The sequence below is a fragment of the Amblyomma americanum genome, chromosome 3 (genome assembly GCF_052857255.1).
Source record: "Amblyomma americanum isolate KBUSLIRL-KWMA chromosome 3, ASM5285725v1, whole genome shotgun sequence".
In the NCBI taxonomy this organism is placed as follows: domain Eukaryota; kingdom Metazoa; phylum Arthropoda; class Arachnida; order Ixodida; family Ixodidae; genus Amblyomma; species Amblyomma americanum.
Genome location: NC_135499.1, coordinates 96,383,149 through 96,400,442, shown reverse-complemented (window position 1 = coordinate 96,400,442; position 17,294 = coordinate 96,383,149). Strand labels below are relative to the sequence as shown.

General features: G+C 44.7%; 1 protein-coding gene across 1 annotated transcript in view; it reads right to left on the bottom strand.

Annotated features, from left to right (window-relative positions):
• Positions 1 to 1,529: 1,529 nt before the first annotated feature.
• Positions 1,530 to 17,294, bottom strand: part of LOC144123152 (uncharacterized) — a 127,242-nt gene continuing 111,477 nt past the window's right edge. The window contains exons 6-8 of the mRNA XM_077656035.1: positions 15,480 to 15,524; positions 11,821 to 11,863; positions 1,530 to 1,726 (exon numbers count right to left, since the gene is read on the bottom strand). Of these exons, the coding sequence (XP_077512161.1) occupies positions 1,566 to 1,726; positions 11,821 to 11,863; positions 15,480 to 15,524 (249 nt within the window). The 3' untranslated portion in view covers positions 1,530 to 1,565. The remainder of the gene's footprint in view (positions 1,727 to 11,820; positions 11,864 to 15,479; positions 15,525 to 17,294) is intronic.

Below are 17,294 nucleotides of genomic sequence, written 5' to 3'. Positions count from 1 at the left end.
CGCACGCACGCACACACACACACACACACACACACACACACACACACGCACGCACGCACGCACACGCACGCACGCACGCACACACACACACACACACACACACACACACACACTGTGCTTCCCAGAAGCAATGCGTGCGAAATGTTGTGTCACTCAATTATTTTACACGTGTTCCTGAGATATTGTTACGCTCTGTGGTAGTTATTTGACACGCTACATCGTAACGGGGCGGTCTAATTGTGTGGATTGAAAATTGCCGCTTTTCAGATACATGCCAGTAGCGCACTAAGGAAAGGGCACAAGAACAAGGAGTACGACGGGACGAGGTGCTGAACTATCAAAATTTATTTTGAAAGGGGAGACGGACCAGCACTTAAGAAGTGCCCTATCAGGACACATGACCACGAGAAAACAAATCAAAAACCAAACGAAACATGGCACTAAAACTTCAGGTGCGAGAAGCAAGGGCAACACCTCACGTAACTAGGAAGCAAAATACAGAATAAGAACAAGGCAAAATATAAGATATCTTCCTACAAAAAAAAACAAACTCAGGTAAAAAATTTGCGCAGCTCAAACTTATACAAGGCCAACCAAGCACTTGTACAAGGCCAACCAAGCACTTGTAGGAAGATATCTTATATTTTGCATTGTTCTGATTTAGTATTTTCTTTCTTAATCACGTGAGGTCTTGCCCTCGCATCTTCATACGTGAACTTTTTGTACCATGTTTCATTTGGTTTTTGTTTTGTTTTTTTCGTGGTCATGTGGCCTGATGGGGAACTTCTTAAATTGTGGTCCGCCTAGGCTTTAAAAATAAAAGTTCATAGTTCAGCGCCTTGTCCCGTCGTACATCTTGTTGTAATATCTTGGCTGCTAGCATGAATCCTAACCAAGTAGCCTAAAAACAAGTATTGCTCCAGTATTTTTCAGATACACACCACAATTTTATAGAGAGGTTGCTGCCTCTTCGAGTTTTATTCTTGGGCATGTGTTTTCAACTATTCGCCTTGAATAGTACTCTAGCTATGAATATGTTCTTGTGCACTTGCCCTAATTACACAAGAGCTGCGTACAGAATCCGCACGACACCTGGAAACGGCGCAATAGCATTAAAAGGAAGATTCTGAGTGAACTGACGACGACACTAGTGCAACATGGATAGACAGAACGTGCTTTGAACTTGTTCTACATGTTTTTCTCCCATAAGATCTATTTAGGGATTCACTAGCATGGGGTCTCCACAATGTAATGTTGATATAGATGGAAGAAAAAAAGAACGATAAACTGCAAGGCACCCATCCATCCTCACCTATGTTTCTAAAGGTTTCTGGGTGGATTGCAAGGAATGCCTAAATTTATGTTTGCGCACCTAAAAATGAATTTCAAAATCGGTCGCCAGTCTCGTCTGTGTCTTACTCGACCACACATCCTACTAGCGCCCCGAATAATTCATCACAAGAAGCAAAAAAAGCTTGCAGCAAATATTTATTAGGGACCAGATTTCCCCGGGAGGACAGTTCGGCTTTGAAAACAGTGAACCTGTGTGCAAGGTCTGAGAGCCGCTAAAGATCAGCGTAGCCGGAACTGCGCCGTCTGACCTCCTGGAACCACTCGCCCTGTATGGTTCGCCATCCAATGGGCGCATCGAGGGATCCATAGGGCATGCTGTCGTCGGCCTTAGGCTCTTCGCTCATCTCTTGATAGCTAGGGAAGTGTTCAATGTCTGCGGAGACGAAGGAGAAGCTTACTTGTCAATTTTGTTGCAATATACATTCGTGGCTTTGTGTTATATTAATTTCATGATTCACTAAGAGCGAGAGAAAACCTCTGTACTGGTTTCGAATGAAAAATAAAAATGGCGGTGGTTTAGCTCTGGTTAAACGTGGAGTGACGCGATAGCTACAGATGGCCGACTGGAACTTGGTCATGTGACCAACCACGTGACGAACCACGTGATCAGCCACGGCGCCGCGCCGCCTGCAGCTGCTCCGCACCACGTGACCAAACACGTGACAGCGGGGCGGTGCAGCTGAAGGCTCCAAATGCTACCGTAATGTAGCTATCGGTACAAAAAAAAATCTCGTGAAATCCTCCCCGGCCACAGTGTATCTACCCAAGTAATGAAAGATGTGATAGGCATTTGTCTGCAGTGGGCGTAGTGAGGCTGACGTTGATGCTTTTATTGTCTCGGAACGTCTTAGGTTCCAAACAAGAGATTCCGCTATGTTCTGCGTTGCTGCCTCCAATCGATGTGTAGGTAAGGAAGCATTTTTTAGGCCATGAAATTTATGTGAACGCCAGAAATGGAGTCCAAAAAACTAAGTTATCACATTTAAAACCCTATCTCAAACCTGATCACTCTTTCTATCCTTTACATGCTGTGCCTACAAAGAACAACTGCTTGGAATCTTGGCCCAACTGAGGCTTTTAGAAAACAGTTGCATGTACACTTTACGCAAAAATTATGCGAGCGTCAGCTCTGTTTATTTTATGCGCAGATCCTTCTTCAAGGTCTTTACTTCAGGAATGGTATTATCCCTAGCATGTTCCGTTATTGTCGAGCTATCTGGTGGTTAAATCTGGCATTTAACATCTGCCGGAATCGACGGTGTAATATACTGCATGAGACCTCACTTCGCTTTCCTCTACGTATAGGGCTTTTTTGAAGTTTACAGTGGCAAGTAAAAACATTAGCACATGTAACCCAGGACCGGAGCGGCATGTTTGCACCGTGTGGCGCTGTGCTTTGTGAAAACGCTGATAGCGACAGTGTCGAGCTGTTCCCGCATTTGCTGCGTGGTGGAGGCTTCAGGATGTATGCTTTATTAAGCGCTCAGCTTCGAAAACGTCGGAGCTCTGGTTTTGAGCGGTCGTGCGTGCCACATTTTCTTTCCAGCTTGGTCGTCAAAGGCAGCGACATTTTCAGTCATAATAATTGGAACATATTTACAACACGTCATCGCCGAACCCAGACTCGGCGACTCAAATTGCTGCTTTTGTTCACTAGCTCCATTACCTTCGGCTGCATAAAAAAAAAAATCTCTGCTCAGTGCCAGTATTCTCTACTCCTAGTCAAACGTCATGTGGTTTGGAAACTGAAGCCGAGCTTTTTACGGAAATATGCATCAATCTAAAACGGAAGTTAATTCCAAGCTTGACCGACCACCCTAGTAAGTATGCCTTTAATAAAAAAAGCGCTAAGAAATTGTTTTAGGGCGATGACTTTCTTCAGAATTTCGTTTAGAGGAGGTCCGGCACAAATAGTTCGCTTTTAAACCTGTGACTGATTTCTATGAAAATCTGTGGGATGGTGCACCCTTGTGTCGTTAGAATCTGACCAAAATATTTATGTTGCTCTTTGACAAAATTGTAGTTGCCATAAAAATAAGCTAGCTGGAGAGACATTTTAGGAAAAGATATAATCAGAATACTTGTAATTTGTTGACTTTTTCGTCATAAAGTACCACAGACAGTGTCTCATACACGATAAGGAGGACCAAAGAATAAAATTGGACCAAACAAAAGAAACTTTTGATTGTTTTCCGGCAGTGACATGGCGAAGTTATCTGCCACAAACACCTGAGAACCGAGCATGGTAAGTAGCTTAACCAATTCCCCGTGCGGTGGTAGTCCAGAAAGCAGCTTCAGAAATAAATAAACTCATGCTTTGATATATGGCGTTTACCGTCCCAAACCTACTCAGGCTATGAGGGACACCGTAGTGAAGAGCTCCGGAAATTTCGACCACCTGGGTTTTTTTAACATGCATTGACATCACACATTACACGGGCCTCTAGAATTTCGCCTCCATCGAAATTCAACCGCCGCGGCCGGTATCGAGCCCGCGTCTTTGGGGTCTGCTGCCGAGCGCCATAACCACTGAGCCACCGCGGCGGCCGCATAGAAAATGAAGTCAATGAGTCGAGTACGTGTACTGTTGTTTGGAAGTTTTTTTTCAAATAAAAGCTTTTGTTACATACGTTGGGCCTCGTTATTCGAAACTACTAGGTTCAATGGGAATCGCCTCAAGGTTTGTAACTAATTGCTCTAGTTTCGAACTGTGCATCGACTTTGTTTGCTGCACTCTAAGCATAAGAGGCATTGATCTTAAAAAAAAAAGACAAGCTCAATAAATTCGCTTTCTAAGGTGACCTGACGCATATGAGATAATTATTGACTTTTTTTTCTTCCTAGCGATTACGACTCGCGAGGAAATGATTGTATTTTTCCTTGTGTTTTTAATCTGTGTCTGTCTCCATTCTCGACAAAATTCCCTGGAAACGATGATATAAATTCCGGTATGCCTGTTTTTTTCGGCGGTGTGCGTTTCAAACGTCTTTCGTTCCGGGGCATGCGATACCTCCTGCTCTACCTTTAGTTGAAGAAACTTTTTTGTCAACATTCCAACTGCACAGATCATGACCAAATTATGAAACGTTCCTTCTCCCTTTATTAACCTTATATAACCAAATACCATGAATAAGTTTCTTTTTATGAAACTTAAATATTCAAAGTTGATGCCCTGCATCTTAACCTAAATCAAAAATAAAAACAGCCTCCACTTCCAGTCATCTGGTCAATCGTGAACAGCAGCTCCCCACGTTGGCAATGCGCCGCTCTGGTGGTTGCACATTTGCGCTTAATCTTTTTCATTCATCACTGTGCGTAAAGCGGCCCCATTGAGAAATCGAAGCAACTGTTGCCGCTCTGTGAAATGACAGCCCTGGAATGAAAATTTTTCACGTGACCTGGGTAGCCCGAGTGCCTGGTCAGACTACTCCATGTACCGCCCGGCTCGACTGGCCGCACAGACGGGTTCACCGCATGGGACGGCGATTCACGTAGTTTGCCCAACCATTTTCTGGCTCACTGAACGAGCGATTCACTGCTTTTTTTTTAAACCTTGGGCGGTGAGCATAATTTTTTAACGCCTACATGGTATAAATAAAGCCCCATGGGTGCATTCTAACAGCGTTGTTGAATTTTATGCCTTTTGCCTGAGCTCTCTGCTGGACCCGATTAATTTTGGATGCTATTTGATGGAACTGGACGGCTGAGTATCTTGAAAACCTCGTTAATATTGACACGGGTACTTATCTTTATCGGGCGACCAAGTTTCGCCGCCTAACAAGTGTTATCGCACAGCGCGGGACGTGCCTGCATCTATCCGAAGTTTCTGGCAAGTCATCGATGCTTCTATTCGCTGTCTGTTGTAGCCGAACCTTATGTTATCTGATTTCATCGCCCGACGCGAATGGCGTAGAACTTTGTGGAAGGCACGCGGGTCCCAACGATTAGTATGGAACATTCGACGACTGCTATATAACAGCCGACGCGCTTGACCCACGGATCAGATTTTCGACGACCGCCGACAGTGTTCACCGCTACGTTTAATTTAGAAACATGCCGCGCCATGGTATTCATTGTATATAGATTGTTGGCCTGTTCCGTTTCTGTTTGTATCTGTGCATATTGGTGACTCGTTTGCGCATATTTTGCTTCTTTTTGAAATTACATTATGTACTGTTCGTGACTGCCAGTGTTCTTATGTAAATGTGGTCTGGTGTACAAATAAATTCTCTTTATACCGTTGTGCTGTAAGTGTAGCCTCTGTTTGTGGGCGCAGGTTCGCCCAATAAAAGTTCGTTTTGTCTTTCACAGTATTGCTACTGTGTTCATCAACGTCACCACCACGTGACAATATCTTCTTCACCATGGCTACTTCGTGCTGACGTATACAGCACCCCCGCCAACACCGATTCCACGGAAAGGATTTCGAAGGCTTCTCGATTAAGTATATGGAGTGTAACGGAGAAGGAAAAAAACCGCTTCCTTTGATACCGACAGAACTTCCTTCCTGGAGCATTACTGACCGACTATGCAGGGTGTTTCACCTAAGGATAAGGCTTATGTTTCACCCAAGACAATATTTAAAAATTGGAATTTTGAGTAATAGTGCTCTTTCGGCATATCACTATAAGCGGTGTATTACATCAGAATACAGCAAGAATATTTAGTATGAGTTAATAATCGTAGTGAGCTGGATGGTTACCCTGGGCGCTGTGGCCCAACAAATTTTGACTATTTCGACGAGTTGCACGCGCTGGAGAGGATGCTTTGACTGCAAGCGCCTCGAAAGTTGATGTATTTTAGCGAGATGTAGGCAAAATTTCTTGGGCCACTGCGCCGAGGGTAACCGCGTTTTCGAAATTCTATAAATTGATATGGATATTACCTGCGCTGCCCTGCACGCCTCTCAATATTTAGGGAACCCACCAGTAACGATTTGAAGGGGAAATATTTCGAATTAGTTAACGAGCCTGCTAGCCTACTAGTTAGCACATCTTGGCTATATTCTGATAAAGAACACCGCTGACAATGATATGCCAAAATATGCTATTCTAGCTCAAAATGCCCATTTTTCTAAGCTGTGCAAAGAATTCGGTAACACACCCTGTATATTCTTGACGAACTATCTCACAAGGCACGAGGTGATGCCGGGGCCCGCTCACTTCCCACCTTGGCAGAAGAATGCGTTCAAGGACCGCGTCGTCGCACTCTTCCGGCGGCATCCATCATTTTGACAACGCACTGCGCATGGCTAACATCCCTGTAAACAGGGAACATTTGGGGGGTGAATCTCAAGGCTGCCAAGCTCGTCTTCTTTAAGCGAAAATACGTTCGTGGGAAAAGACAGCTCATATCTGGAACGTATTTTTATAGACTGAAATAAGTGCATGTCTTCTATCTTCGCTGAATGGTTGCATCTTTTTAGATTAAGTAGCTTATAACACGTGAAACGCCTTGAAACTGTCGTTCGAAATTGAATTGAAAATTGGTTTTTGGGGAAAGGATATAGCGCAGTATTTGTTTCACATAACGGCGGACACCCGAACAGCGCCGTAAGGGAACGGATAAAGGAGGAACTGAAAGAAAAAAGGAAGAAAGAGATGCCGTAGTGTAGGGCTACGGAATAATTTTGAATACGTGCGGATCTTTAACGCGCACTGACATCGTGCAGCACACGGGCGCCTTAGCGTTTCGCCTCCATCGAAATGCGGCCACTGTGGTCGGGTTCGAACCCGGGTACTCCCGATCAGTAGCCGAGCGCCCTAACCACTGAGCCACCGTGGCGGCCTGTCGTATGGTCGCAATGTCCACACACTAGGTGTTTGCCTTGACACACACACAGGTAGACTCACTCACACAGTTTAATGCATTGCAAAGCAGTGCCAAAAATGCTCGTAACCGGCAAAATCGCAAGAGGAGCAAAGCAAGCTTAACCGGTCCTAGGAAAGGTATTTATCTTGTATTGAGTTTCTTTTTTACTTTGTCGTTTGTATCAGGAAATAAAAAGTTGTAACGATAAGGAGCATTACAAAGTTTTATGATTAAGTATGTAGTCTTTTGTGGCACCCCAAATCACTCAGACTACGAGTGTAGAGGACTCTCCGTCAACAACAATCGGAAATTGAAGTGGCATTCCGTCTTCGTTGCACGAAAGCATCTGCTGCTGGTTTTTAGGAAGTCAGGGCGATCGTAGGCGGGCTTTCCACACCCGATGTAGGTCCGCGTACTTCTCTTGGTTTGCTTAGTCCTGATCTATTTTTCTTCACTTTCTGCGAAGTTGTGTGCACTGCACTGTCTAGGCAAGCATATGATATTGCAGCTCTGAAACTGCGCGCGTGTCCTTCGCGCCTTGTACCCTCCAACTCAAAGGCAAGCCGGGGGCCTTGTATATAACTCCTTCTCGCCAAGCACTAATCCAGCTAGCAACCGGTCGCTGTAGTGGCAGACCAAGCCTTCCTGTTAGTTCTCGAGACGACCTGCTCCGACTGACATCCAAGTTTTACGGTCAAATGCAAACGGCGACCGCACAAGCGTGTCACGTGCAGACTGAGCACTGTGTTCGTTTTAAATGATGCCGTCGTTGGGGTGGTCGCCATTGGTGTCATGCACCCTAGACACCTCCCGTGGAAGCGGCGAAGCTGAGGTACAAGCGGACACCACTAGTCACCGGGCACAAGGCGGGCTTTGTGGCCATTTTGGTAAGCCAGCAAGGAGTGTGGTTATGGAGGGTGTTCGCGAGAAGACTAAGTAGTTTTCGAAACCGTATATTAATGCAAACGCATTATATGGATCTGTGTACAGCACGAACTGCTGAGAACGTTGGTCTGACATGATTTTTACTGCAACTCCCGCTTCTTTTCCTTTGCATCGTACCCTTGCGCAGTTGTACTACGAAAGCAAACCCGGCATTAGTGTTGACCAGCAACAGCAGTCCGAAAAACCAAAGAAGACGTTTCCGTGGTATCACAGAAAACTAATATCTCTTCTGGAGGTGCGGGGTTTTTAACCCAGGACTTTCAGATTAAGCATTCTAAATTAAGTGTTCTAAAGTGCCCTCCGTAATTTTTTGAAATACAACCTTAGTACGTAAAGTTGAGAGACTGAGTCTATTAAAAAATGCGTTTAACATTGAAATAATTTGTGCAGCACCCCTTCGAAATAGTCTCCCATGCAGTCTATGCACAGCTTTCAGAGCTTCTTGAGGTCTTGGAAACAGAAAACGCTTCTTTTGGCAGGGTTCTCATCTAATTTGTCGTGGCGTCTTGACTGGCTTCCACGCTCCCCATCCAGCGAACTTTTAGGACTCACTTCACACGAGCAAACAGGTAAAAAATCCCACAGTAGGAGGTCAGGTGAGTATGGCGGATGGGGAAGTACAGTAATGCTGTGCTTCGAGAGAAATGTTGTCAAACTAAGAGCAGTGTGTGGCCTTACGTTATCGTAGAGAAGGCTCCATTGTCCAGATGCCCATAAGTCAGGGCGACGGCGTCGCAGTGCATCACGCATGTGCTGGAGCACGCGGATATAAAACTCCTGATTCACTATCTGTACTTGTAGAACGGACTCGTGTTGTATGACACCTCTTGCATCGAAAAAACTATCAACATCGTCTTAGTTTCGGTCTTCTGTCGCCACACCTTTCTCGACGCCAGAGATCTTGTGGACCGCCATGCGGCGCTCTGCCTCTTTGAGGATCGTATTGAAAACACCATGCATCGTCTGCAGCAATGATGCTGCCGACGAATGCATCATACTTCTCTGCTTCGGAGAGCTAATCAGCGCTCACTGACACCCGCGTGTCCTTCTGGTCCTGTGTGAGGGAGTGCGGCCCAAGTCTGGCATTCAGCTTTCGTTTCCCCAAGTTGTCTCGCAAAATTTGGCGGCATGTTGTCTTACTAATGTCGAGAGCATCTGATAGCATGCGAACTGTAATGGTGTGGTCTTGCTTTACGATTTCCCTGATCCGAGCCACATTGTTTCCATTCCGACAGGTTGAAGCCCCTGCCTCTGGTCTTCCACCGTCGTTCTCCCCGAAACGAACAACTTGTGCCACTCGAAAACTCGCACCCGCGATAATGTCTCGTTGCCGTAAGCGTCACGAAGGAGCTCCTACGTCTGTCCGGCTGTCTTGCCAAGCTTCACACAGGTATTTGTGCTTGCACGCTGCTCGAGGTGGACGTCCATATCTCCACATTTACTCACAGTAGAACGCGAAGACTAGTGACAATGTATTTTTCGACATCTAAAGCCATGTAGCGGCTGCCACAGCAATTAAAATAAATAGCTCAGGCCAGCTCGAAAAGATGGCGCTACGCATGCACATTAACATTTGTTTCGGGTAATCATTTCTAGAGAACAAAATAAATCAGTCTCGAAACTTTACGGACAAAGGTTGCCGAACGATGATTTATTAGCGATCCTGAGAGCGACTTTGGCGGACGTAATTAGACTTCTGAGTGATGTTTATTATTATTTCAATCACCAGAGCCCGCTCAAAACGTTGTTGTTTTATCAGCCAGACGCCCAATTATGCAATTAATGAATACGGGGTATCAGAGCAGCGAACGTTGATAACTAGAAGTTGAAAAGGCCGCCACCGGCTGGAAGACGTCGAAGTAACGAGCGTTAGCTGTTTGGTTTACTAGTTGAAGAAAGCGAAGAAGAAGGCGCCGCTCGTCTCGAGAAACGGAATGTAATACCCTTTGAAACGGTGTGGATTGCCACCATGCTCGGCGAAGTGTGTACGCACGCCGCCTATAGCTAAACGGTCGCAGCCTAGCGCCATCTATCAGAGAAATTACGATGCACGTCTACCCCATTGTAGGGTTGCACCCCCTCAAGACACGTCCCAAACGGAATTTCCTTCGTTTGGTGAGTCAAGGTAGGAGAAGAATTCAGCTTGCGGTGCGATAAGGTAACCTTTCATTTAGTAATTGCATGTATACAATGTTTACCTAATATTTAATTGCGGTATCATTTCTATACCACCAACCAATAGGGTTTTATTTGCCTACTAAGTTCGGTGTACAACTGTCCCCGGATGGGTGCCCTTTTTTGTCGGAGTATATATAGCGGAACGAATGTGTATCTGACACCTGATTTAATATCTGCAGCGGGTCCTTGGTGCGAAGATAATAAACTTATTTTTGGAATATGGCAGAATGCTTGGCTTGATGCACTTTAGCACGGGTCGGCCTAGTATTGCACTGCCTCCCGGATCGGCCCTGGGCAAATTAGCGAGCACCTTATCTTTGCTCTGCTAACCTTTAACTCTCCTGCTTTCAGCACGTGGCAGCGAAGGTGGCTCGGCTTGAGCCAGTAGGCAGGCCCGTGCACTTTCCTTTTCTTTCTTCCTATTAGCAACAGGAGCAGCAGTAGTAGCGAATGTATACATGTATAGCGGTCCCGTGACTTGACAGTTTTACTACCCGTTTTAGGGTATTTTTTGGTGAGGGGGAAAGGAATGAGAGGGCATAACTAATTGTAATGGCCGCCATCTTGGAGTTGAGAAACCGAAACTATGCCGCCATTTCGTCCCCTGACGTCATATTCGCATAGTTCCACCTCTATCCACCCTATTGGACCATGCCGTCATCATTGGCGCGCGGTAGATGGTTGTTTCTACAACGCTATTTTAGATGGCGCTACAAGTCTCAATGCGACATGGGCTGTTTTCTAGTTGCAGCCAAAGATGAAGCTTTGATCGCATTGTGGTGGGACACCTCACGAAATCTCTAAACGTGATGAGTAGTTGCTGCCACAGATGGCGCAGGGATCAAAGGTGGTAGCAGGCCCCACGAAATTTCGAAACGTGATAAGAAAGAGCTAGCGCTCTTAAAATAGAATGTCCTTGGCACTGCGCGCTGTTTTTAAAGAAATGAAGGGTTGCTTCGAAATCCGTTGATTATGTACTCTGGCATGCCTAGCTAGTTTCTTGAAAACACATCGTGACTGTGTGAGTCCGAGCCACTTTGAAGCTATAGCTTACTCTAGCGCTTCCAAATTGCTCACCGAGCGTGGTTCAATCACTGCAGAATAGGAGACAGTTGGGCGAGGTAGTTCATTATGCAAGAGAACAGGTGCGAAACTAAGACAGCGCAAGAAAATACGACGAATGTGAGCTTGTGTCAAGCTCTTTCTTGTGCTCTTGTTTATGTCACGTAGTTCCCTATTTAATACACGCTTGTCCAATGGGCAGGATCGAATGAAATCTATTGCAGGCGGGCGGGCGGGGCTCACCAGACTTTGTTCTGTGGCCGCCATAACATCACTGTAGGAAGAACTGCAGAGATCAGCGACCTCTGATTGCGTTAGCAGAACGGGCGCTAATGTACAGTCCGGGCATCCTAGAGGTACCGTGTGTGGCATAATTTAAAGAGAGTCATGTTTAAATGTGCACTAGTAGCATCGCACCGACAAAGTTTAAAAGCTTCAACCAGGGCAAATGTTTTTCGACTAGGCGCTTACCTCTACTGGGTCGTAGGTCGTCTTTGTTAAACTCGACTGCACCCTGTCAGCATGGAAAACAGAGAGAACGAAAGTCAATTTCCTTTTTACCCATTTAAGCAACTAAATTTGATAGCGTGAGTTACTTTTCTTTTATGGCGCAAAGCAGAGGAAAAGAGAAGAATAAGATTTTAAGGGCAAGCTAGTTCAGGCCCCATTCCGAGATAAATCACTTGTCACAAAGAAAATGATGGAATATATATCCGAAATAAAGAGTTAAGAAGCACATCACACTCTTCACCCCTTAGCCCTGACTAAAGGGCTGATATAAGATTATCGACCCCTGTAAGGTTCTTCGCACCCAGTACACTCTGATCATGATGTGTAAACAGTGCCTCGGTTCCTTAACCAAAGCTACACACCCATTTGTGCTGCAAAGAGAAATTATTGGAGTGCTCTCAGTTTTCACATTGTTGCTGTAATACGCAAGCATGTGAAAACGAGGAATGAATATTTATTGCTATGTGCTCTGGTATTTTTACCGGCAGCGTTTATGCTGAGACATTCCAAGTGGTCGTGTTGTGCGCGCGTGCTGTTGGCGATGCAATCGGCTGCAGTTGTACGTTCATTATTCATATAAAGATAGTAATTACTTATTAGCATCCACCCAAACGCAGCCATACAGCTACAAAGAAAAGATAGAGAGCTTGCATAGGGAATTCGCAGTAGGAAAAGGGGACGTCTAGTTGATGGCAGGATGAGGTAGAATAAATCAAAAGCTTTAAGCGTGAATGGTGCTTATACATTGTGTTCAGAAGAGTGGCATCAATCACCTGTTCTTCTAAAAGGTCGACAACCATCTCGGCGCTGTTGGTGCTTAATGTCCTGTCGTGTTCAGCCGCTTTTCTCGCGTTAGCTAGCCCGCTAAGCGTCAGCTGCTGCATTCAGTGATTGAGGCACCATAGTGCTCTGCCGCTGCTTGTTTGCCTTACCAATGGGTTAGTCCACAATTTGTGCTTCTTTCGTGGGAACACAAAGCTCATGTTCTAGAATGCCAAATATTTATATTTCTTGACTCCATCAGCTCCTATGCACTCTCACGTCAGAAGCATTAATGCCCGTTTCACATGGAAGCGAACCGCTCGCGAACTCCGCCGCGGCGGCCAGTACACCCTCTCTCAAGCGGCGGAGAAAGCCCCAGCGGCTGGAGCGGCGAGGTTCGGGCAGGTTGGAAATTTTCGCGGCGGCGACGCGGCAGCGCCGCATCTCAACCAATGACGGCCCGGCGTTGCCACGCGAGTTTGTACGCCGCACGTAGAAGCTTTTGTTTAAAAAAATAAATTGTATAAAGTGCTGTTTAATGCTTAAAACGCAATAATTATATTTATTTAAATAAACTGTGAAAAGAAATGACAAAATAATGCTTTTGTATTACACTTTTTGTGCTTGTAGACCACCAAAACCGGTTGCAGGCGCATATCTTTAGCCAGCAACATTGGTTTTCGCAGTGGTGGGAAACGCGCAGCGGCGATGCATGTGAAACGAGAGATCGCGAACCGCTTCGCATTGCCGCGCCGCTGTTCGCTCTGTTCGCCAATTCGCTTGCATGTGAACCGCCCTTAACGCCGCTCCAGAGCATTTGAAAGAGCAGAACGAAGGAATGAAAGATGAAAAATTCTCTTTCGAATCAATAGCAGGAGAGGATACATATAGGATTAAGGCGTTGGGCTTTAATCCCCGTATGAACTTTGGACAATTTTTTTTTACTGTACGCCAATCCGACGGAAAACTTCGGTATGTTTTAAGAGGTTAGGCTGTGCGTTCGGGTTCATATATTGCCTTAGTTTCGCCGCGTTTCCAGGACGTCATTTGGCTGAGCTTGCCCTGGAGTGAAGCTCAAAGTATTTTTTCCTTTCCTGTCTTAAAAACACTTCGGAAAATTTTTCTCACCACTTGATAAATCACATATTTGGATCAAAGGCGCTGAAGCTTGCAGCTGCGCACCGCCAAGAACATCAAATATGTACGTTACGCTGTAAGCTATTGAAATTAGTTAAAAATAATCCCGGTTAATTCAGAAATCTGCAAACCACAGTAACAAACATGTTAGCAGTCATCAGCTCCGTGCGCTATATTTTGGACGCGATACACGATTCAGCAGTGAGCTACGCAGTAGATGGACATGCAGTAGATGAGCATCATTCCTCCTCCACGAAGATTGATATCGTTTGCCAAGTACTTGAAAGAAAACGCGATTTGCAGGACGCTCAGGAGCGGAAGCCTCAACTATTTCTTTAGAGTTAGAAAATGATGCTTGCATAAGCACCTTTGCTTATCTCATCCGTTGGAGATTTGGTGTCGCCTTCATAAGCCCGGTGGTACAATGCGCAAATAATGCTCCTGCGAGAACTCATAACAATTCTCAAGGCAGACAGCTGATCTTGATGACCATTGTAGCTCTTCTGCGTGTGTAGTTTTTGCTAGCGGACACAGAATTACTCATTAACTCTACAATTAGACTGGCGAAGGAATGGTGGAAAGCTCCGACTCGCAGATGAGACTGCGATAGCAATTTCATAAGCAATGTTCGTAATGAGCTTAAAGGAGCCGAGGCAGATGATTTCTACAGAGGGTCAATCACTCATAACATTAATTGGAGAGGCAGCTCTCTCGGAGAAGTTGGAATCCCAGGGGTTAAGAAAGAGGCTGCTGGAAAAGCATCACAAGCAATGACAGTGATAAAAGAGGCTGGTAAGGATCAAACTATGGGAATCTGTTGAAGGTGAAAATAATCCGCCAAAAACATCTGCACAGTTTAATGAAAGCCGCATGTTCCCGACAGTGCAGGCAGCTTCAAATACCAACGTTATGTTAATTCTCAAGAAAACGGATATTTAAGACTGAAAAATTATATACTAGTTATGTCACAAGTCTAGCTCATGCATTCATTGCTAAGTGGAGCCTCATGTATTTAGTGGAAGATGGGTAATAAGCAAGCTTCGTAGCAAAATAATTCGTCAGTATATGTAATGTATGGCAGGCACAGTCTGAGATGCAGTTGCAAAGTACTGCTAGTTGTAATTTTTATTGTAAGAATACTGGGAAAAGTTTTTGGAGCCTGTGCGCTCAATATATTTGTAATAATGTTTGAAACTTTTGCTTCAAACGTTACAATTTTATGCAGAACACTTTTATACAGAACTGCATATTTAGAAAGTAATTGATTTATTAACACAACATATAATATTAGTTGTTAATTCTTAACACTATAATATTATTTACAAACACAGCATTAGAGTAATCATAACTTTGAATATTAAAGTTTTCGATGCAACATATGCCGTTATATGTTCATTTCTGGTCTTCACGTAGAATCCCAATGTAGAACGTAACTTTACTGCAACTTACAAAATTTCTTATAGCTTTATTGCATAGTTCGGTGCTTCATGAATTATTACGAAACACAGCGCTGACTTCGATATCCCGCCAATGATGGACCAACAGGAACTGGTGGGCGACTAATTTCTGCCTTAATAACACTCTTTATGGCGCGATTACACTGCAGCAAGACGTTTTGAAGATAGCCCAATTAACACAATACGAAAGATATTCGCACGGAGAATACCTAGAATTATTCAACTAAGCTTGTCGTGCTCAAAATAAGAGCATGGATAACTCACCTGCAAGCATTGCTCGTCCTCCGCCAGCAGCTCGGAGTAGCATTCCTGTAGAGGCACGGCAGAAGAAATGAAAAGTCCTAGACTACGGCTTTCGGCTTTAAACAACTGAAGAATTGAACCGGCAGCTAATCCTGACCGTATGCTTCCACTTTGGCCAACACTACGCTAATGTAAATTACACTTTTCGGACATCCGATAAGTAGAATAGATTTAGGTAGCACACGCAACGCTGTTCCTATAAGAATATGTTTATGTGAATGTTTATGCTGGATGGTTACATGACACAGTTATGAGACACTAGCCTTGTATAAAGTTGGAAACGCAACCGTTGCTCTCCCATTTAGAATTTAAACTGATATGAAGGAATAATAAAGTTTTGTGGCAAAATTAAACGCTGTACTATTGAAATGCTTGCCATGGCGAACATCCGAGCACGCTTTTTCACAACGCACAAATATTCATTATTCTTGATCCAGAGCCAGACGTATTAATGCTGCACACATAAGAATTTCGACGCCTCTCATTTCTGTAATACAAAATGGCAGTGAGTGACATTCTTAAATGAGAAAAATTTTTTCTAAGACGTCGCGTTTCTGTTCACATAAAAAAGGAAAATAGACAAACAGAACAAGAGGCGCCACTCAAGACGAAGCCAGATATATTGTTTTCATAATCTTTATTTGAGGCAGGACGACTTACACGCGCTAGTGTGATTTGAAAGATGTTTTTTTTTAAGTGGAGATTTTCTGTACTCAAAAGCAGAGTCTCGTTTCCATTCTAATTACATCTATTGGTCTGACAGCGTGATCTTTAGCTTCAAATTCTTAACTTATTATCCCACGATTGTACAACTTCACGATTGTACAAGAGTTGTTAAAAAATTAGAAGTTGGAGAGTTATGGACCCCGACATATCCCTTAAACTGCACAATGCTTCGAATAGGCGACTGCATTTATTCATTATCAAGAGATGAAGCGGGACGAAGGGACGTAATATGCTCCTTTTCAAGCCGCATCTGCAAAAATTGGCATAGTAGTTGAGTCAGTGAGTGAGTGAATGTGTGAGTGAGTGAGTGAGTGAGTGAGTGAGTGAGTGAGTGAGTGAGTGAGTGAGTGAGTGAGTGAGTGAGTGAGTGAGTGAGTGAGTGAGTGAGTGAGTGAGTGAGTGAGTAGCGAGCGAGTGAGTGAGCGAGCGAAAACTGTGGCAGTAATTTTTGGAGCCTCTGTGATACTAAAGGGCACTCCCTGAGCATTCCCAAGAGCATGCTTGCAGCTGGCAGGAACTCAGGTATAGAGAAGCGACCGTGACCCAAACAATCCATAATGCAACTTCAGAAGGTATAGAACACAATCTCCATGAGATTATGCGACCTTCCATTTTCTGTTCACCCCGTGCTGCCAGTTACATCATGTCCCTTCAATGCACCACATTAGCGGTCCTATTACATTAGCTGCCTATGTCATCAAGGCGGCTATGCGCGATGCGCCTTGTTCTATGCCTGCCCGAGTTTACCCCATGTTTGCGCGACGGCTGTCAGTGAATGAAGGTAGAGCGAAACGTGCGAAAACAGCACACAATAAAATGTCGACTTGAAAGAAGGTATGTGTTTTCAAGTGGACGCGGCTCCTGGACGCGGCTTCCATCCTAGGCGAGCCGCATTCAACTTTCAAACAAACAAGACTGGGCAATTCAAAAGCGCCAGCTTCACTGAGTGTTACCAACGCAACATTGCAAGTCATAATATCGTGACTAGTTGGCTATTAGGAGTATCGGCGGAAGCCGTCCACGACGAGTTTGTGCGCATACCTACGGTCA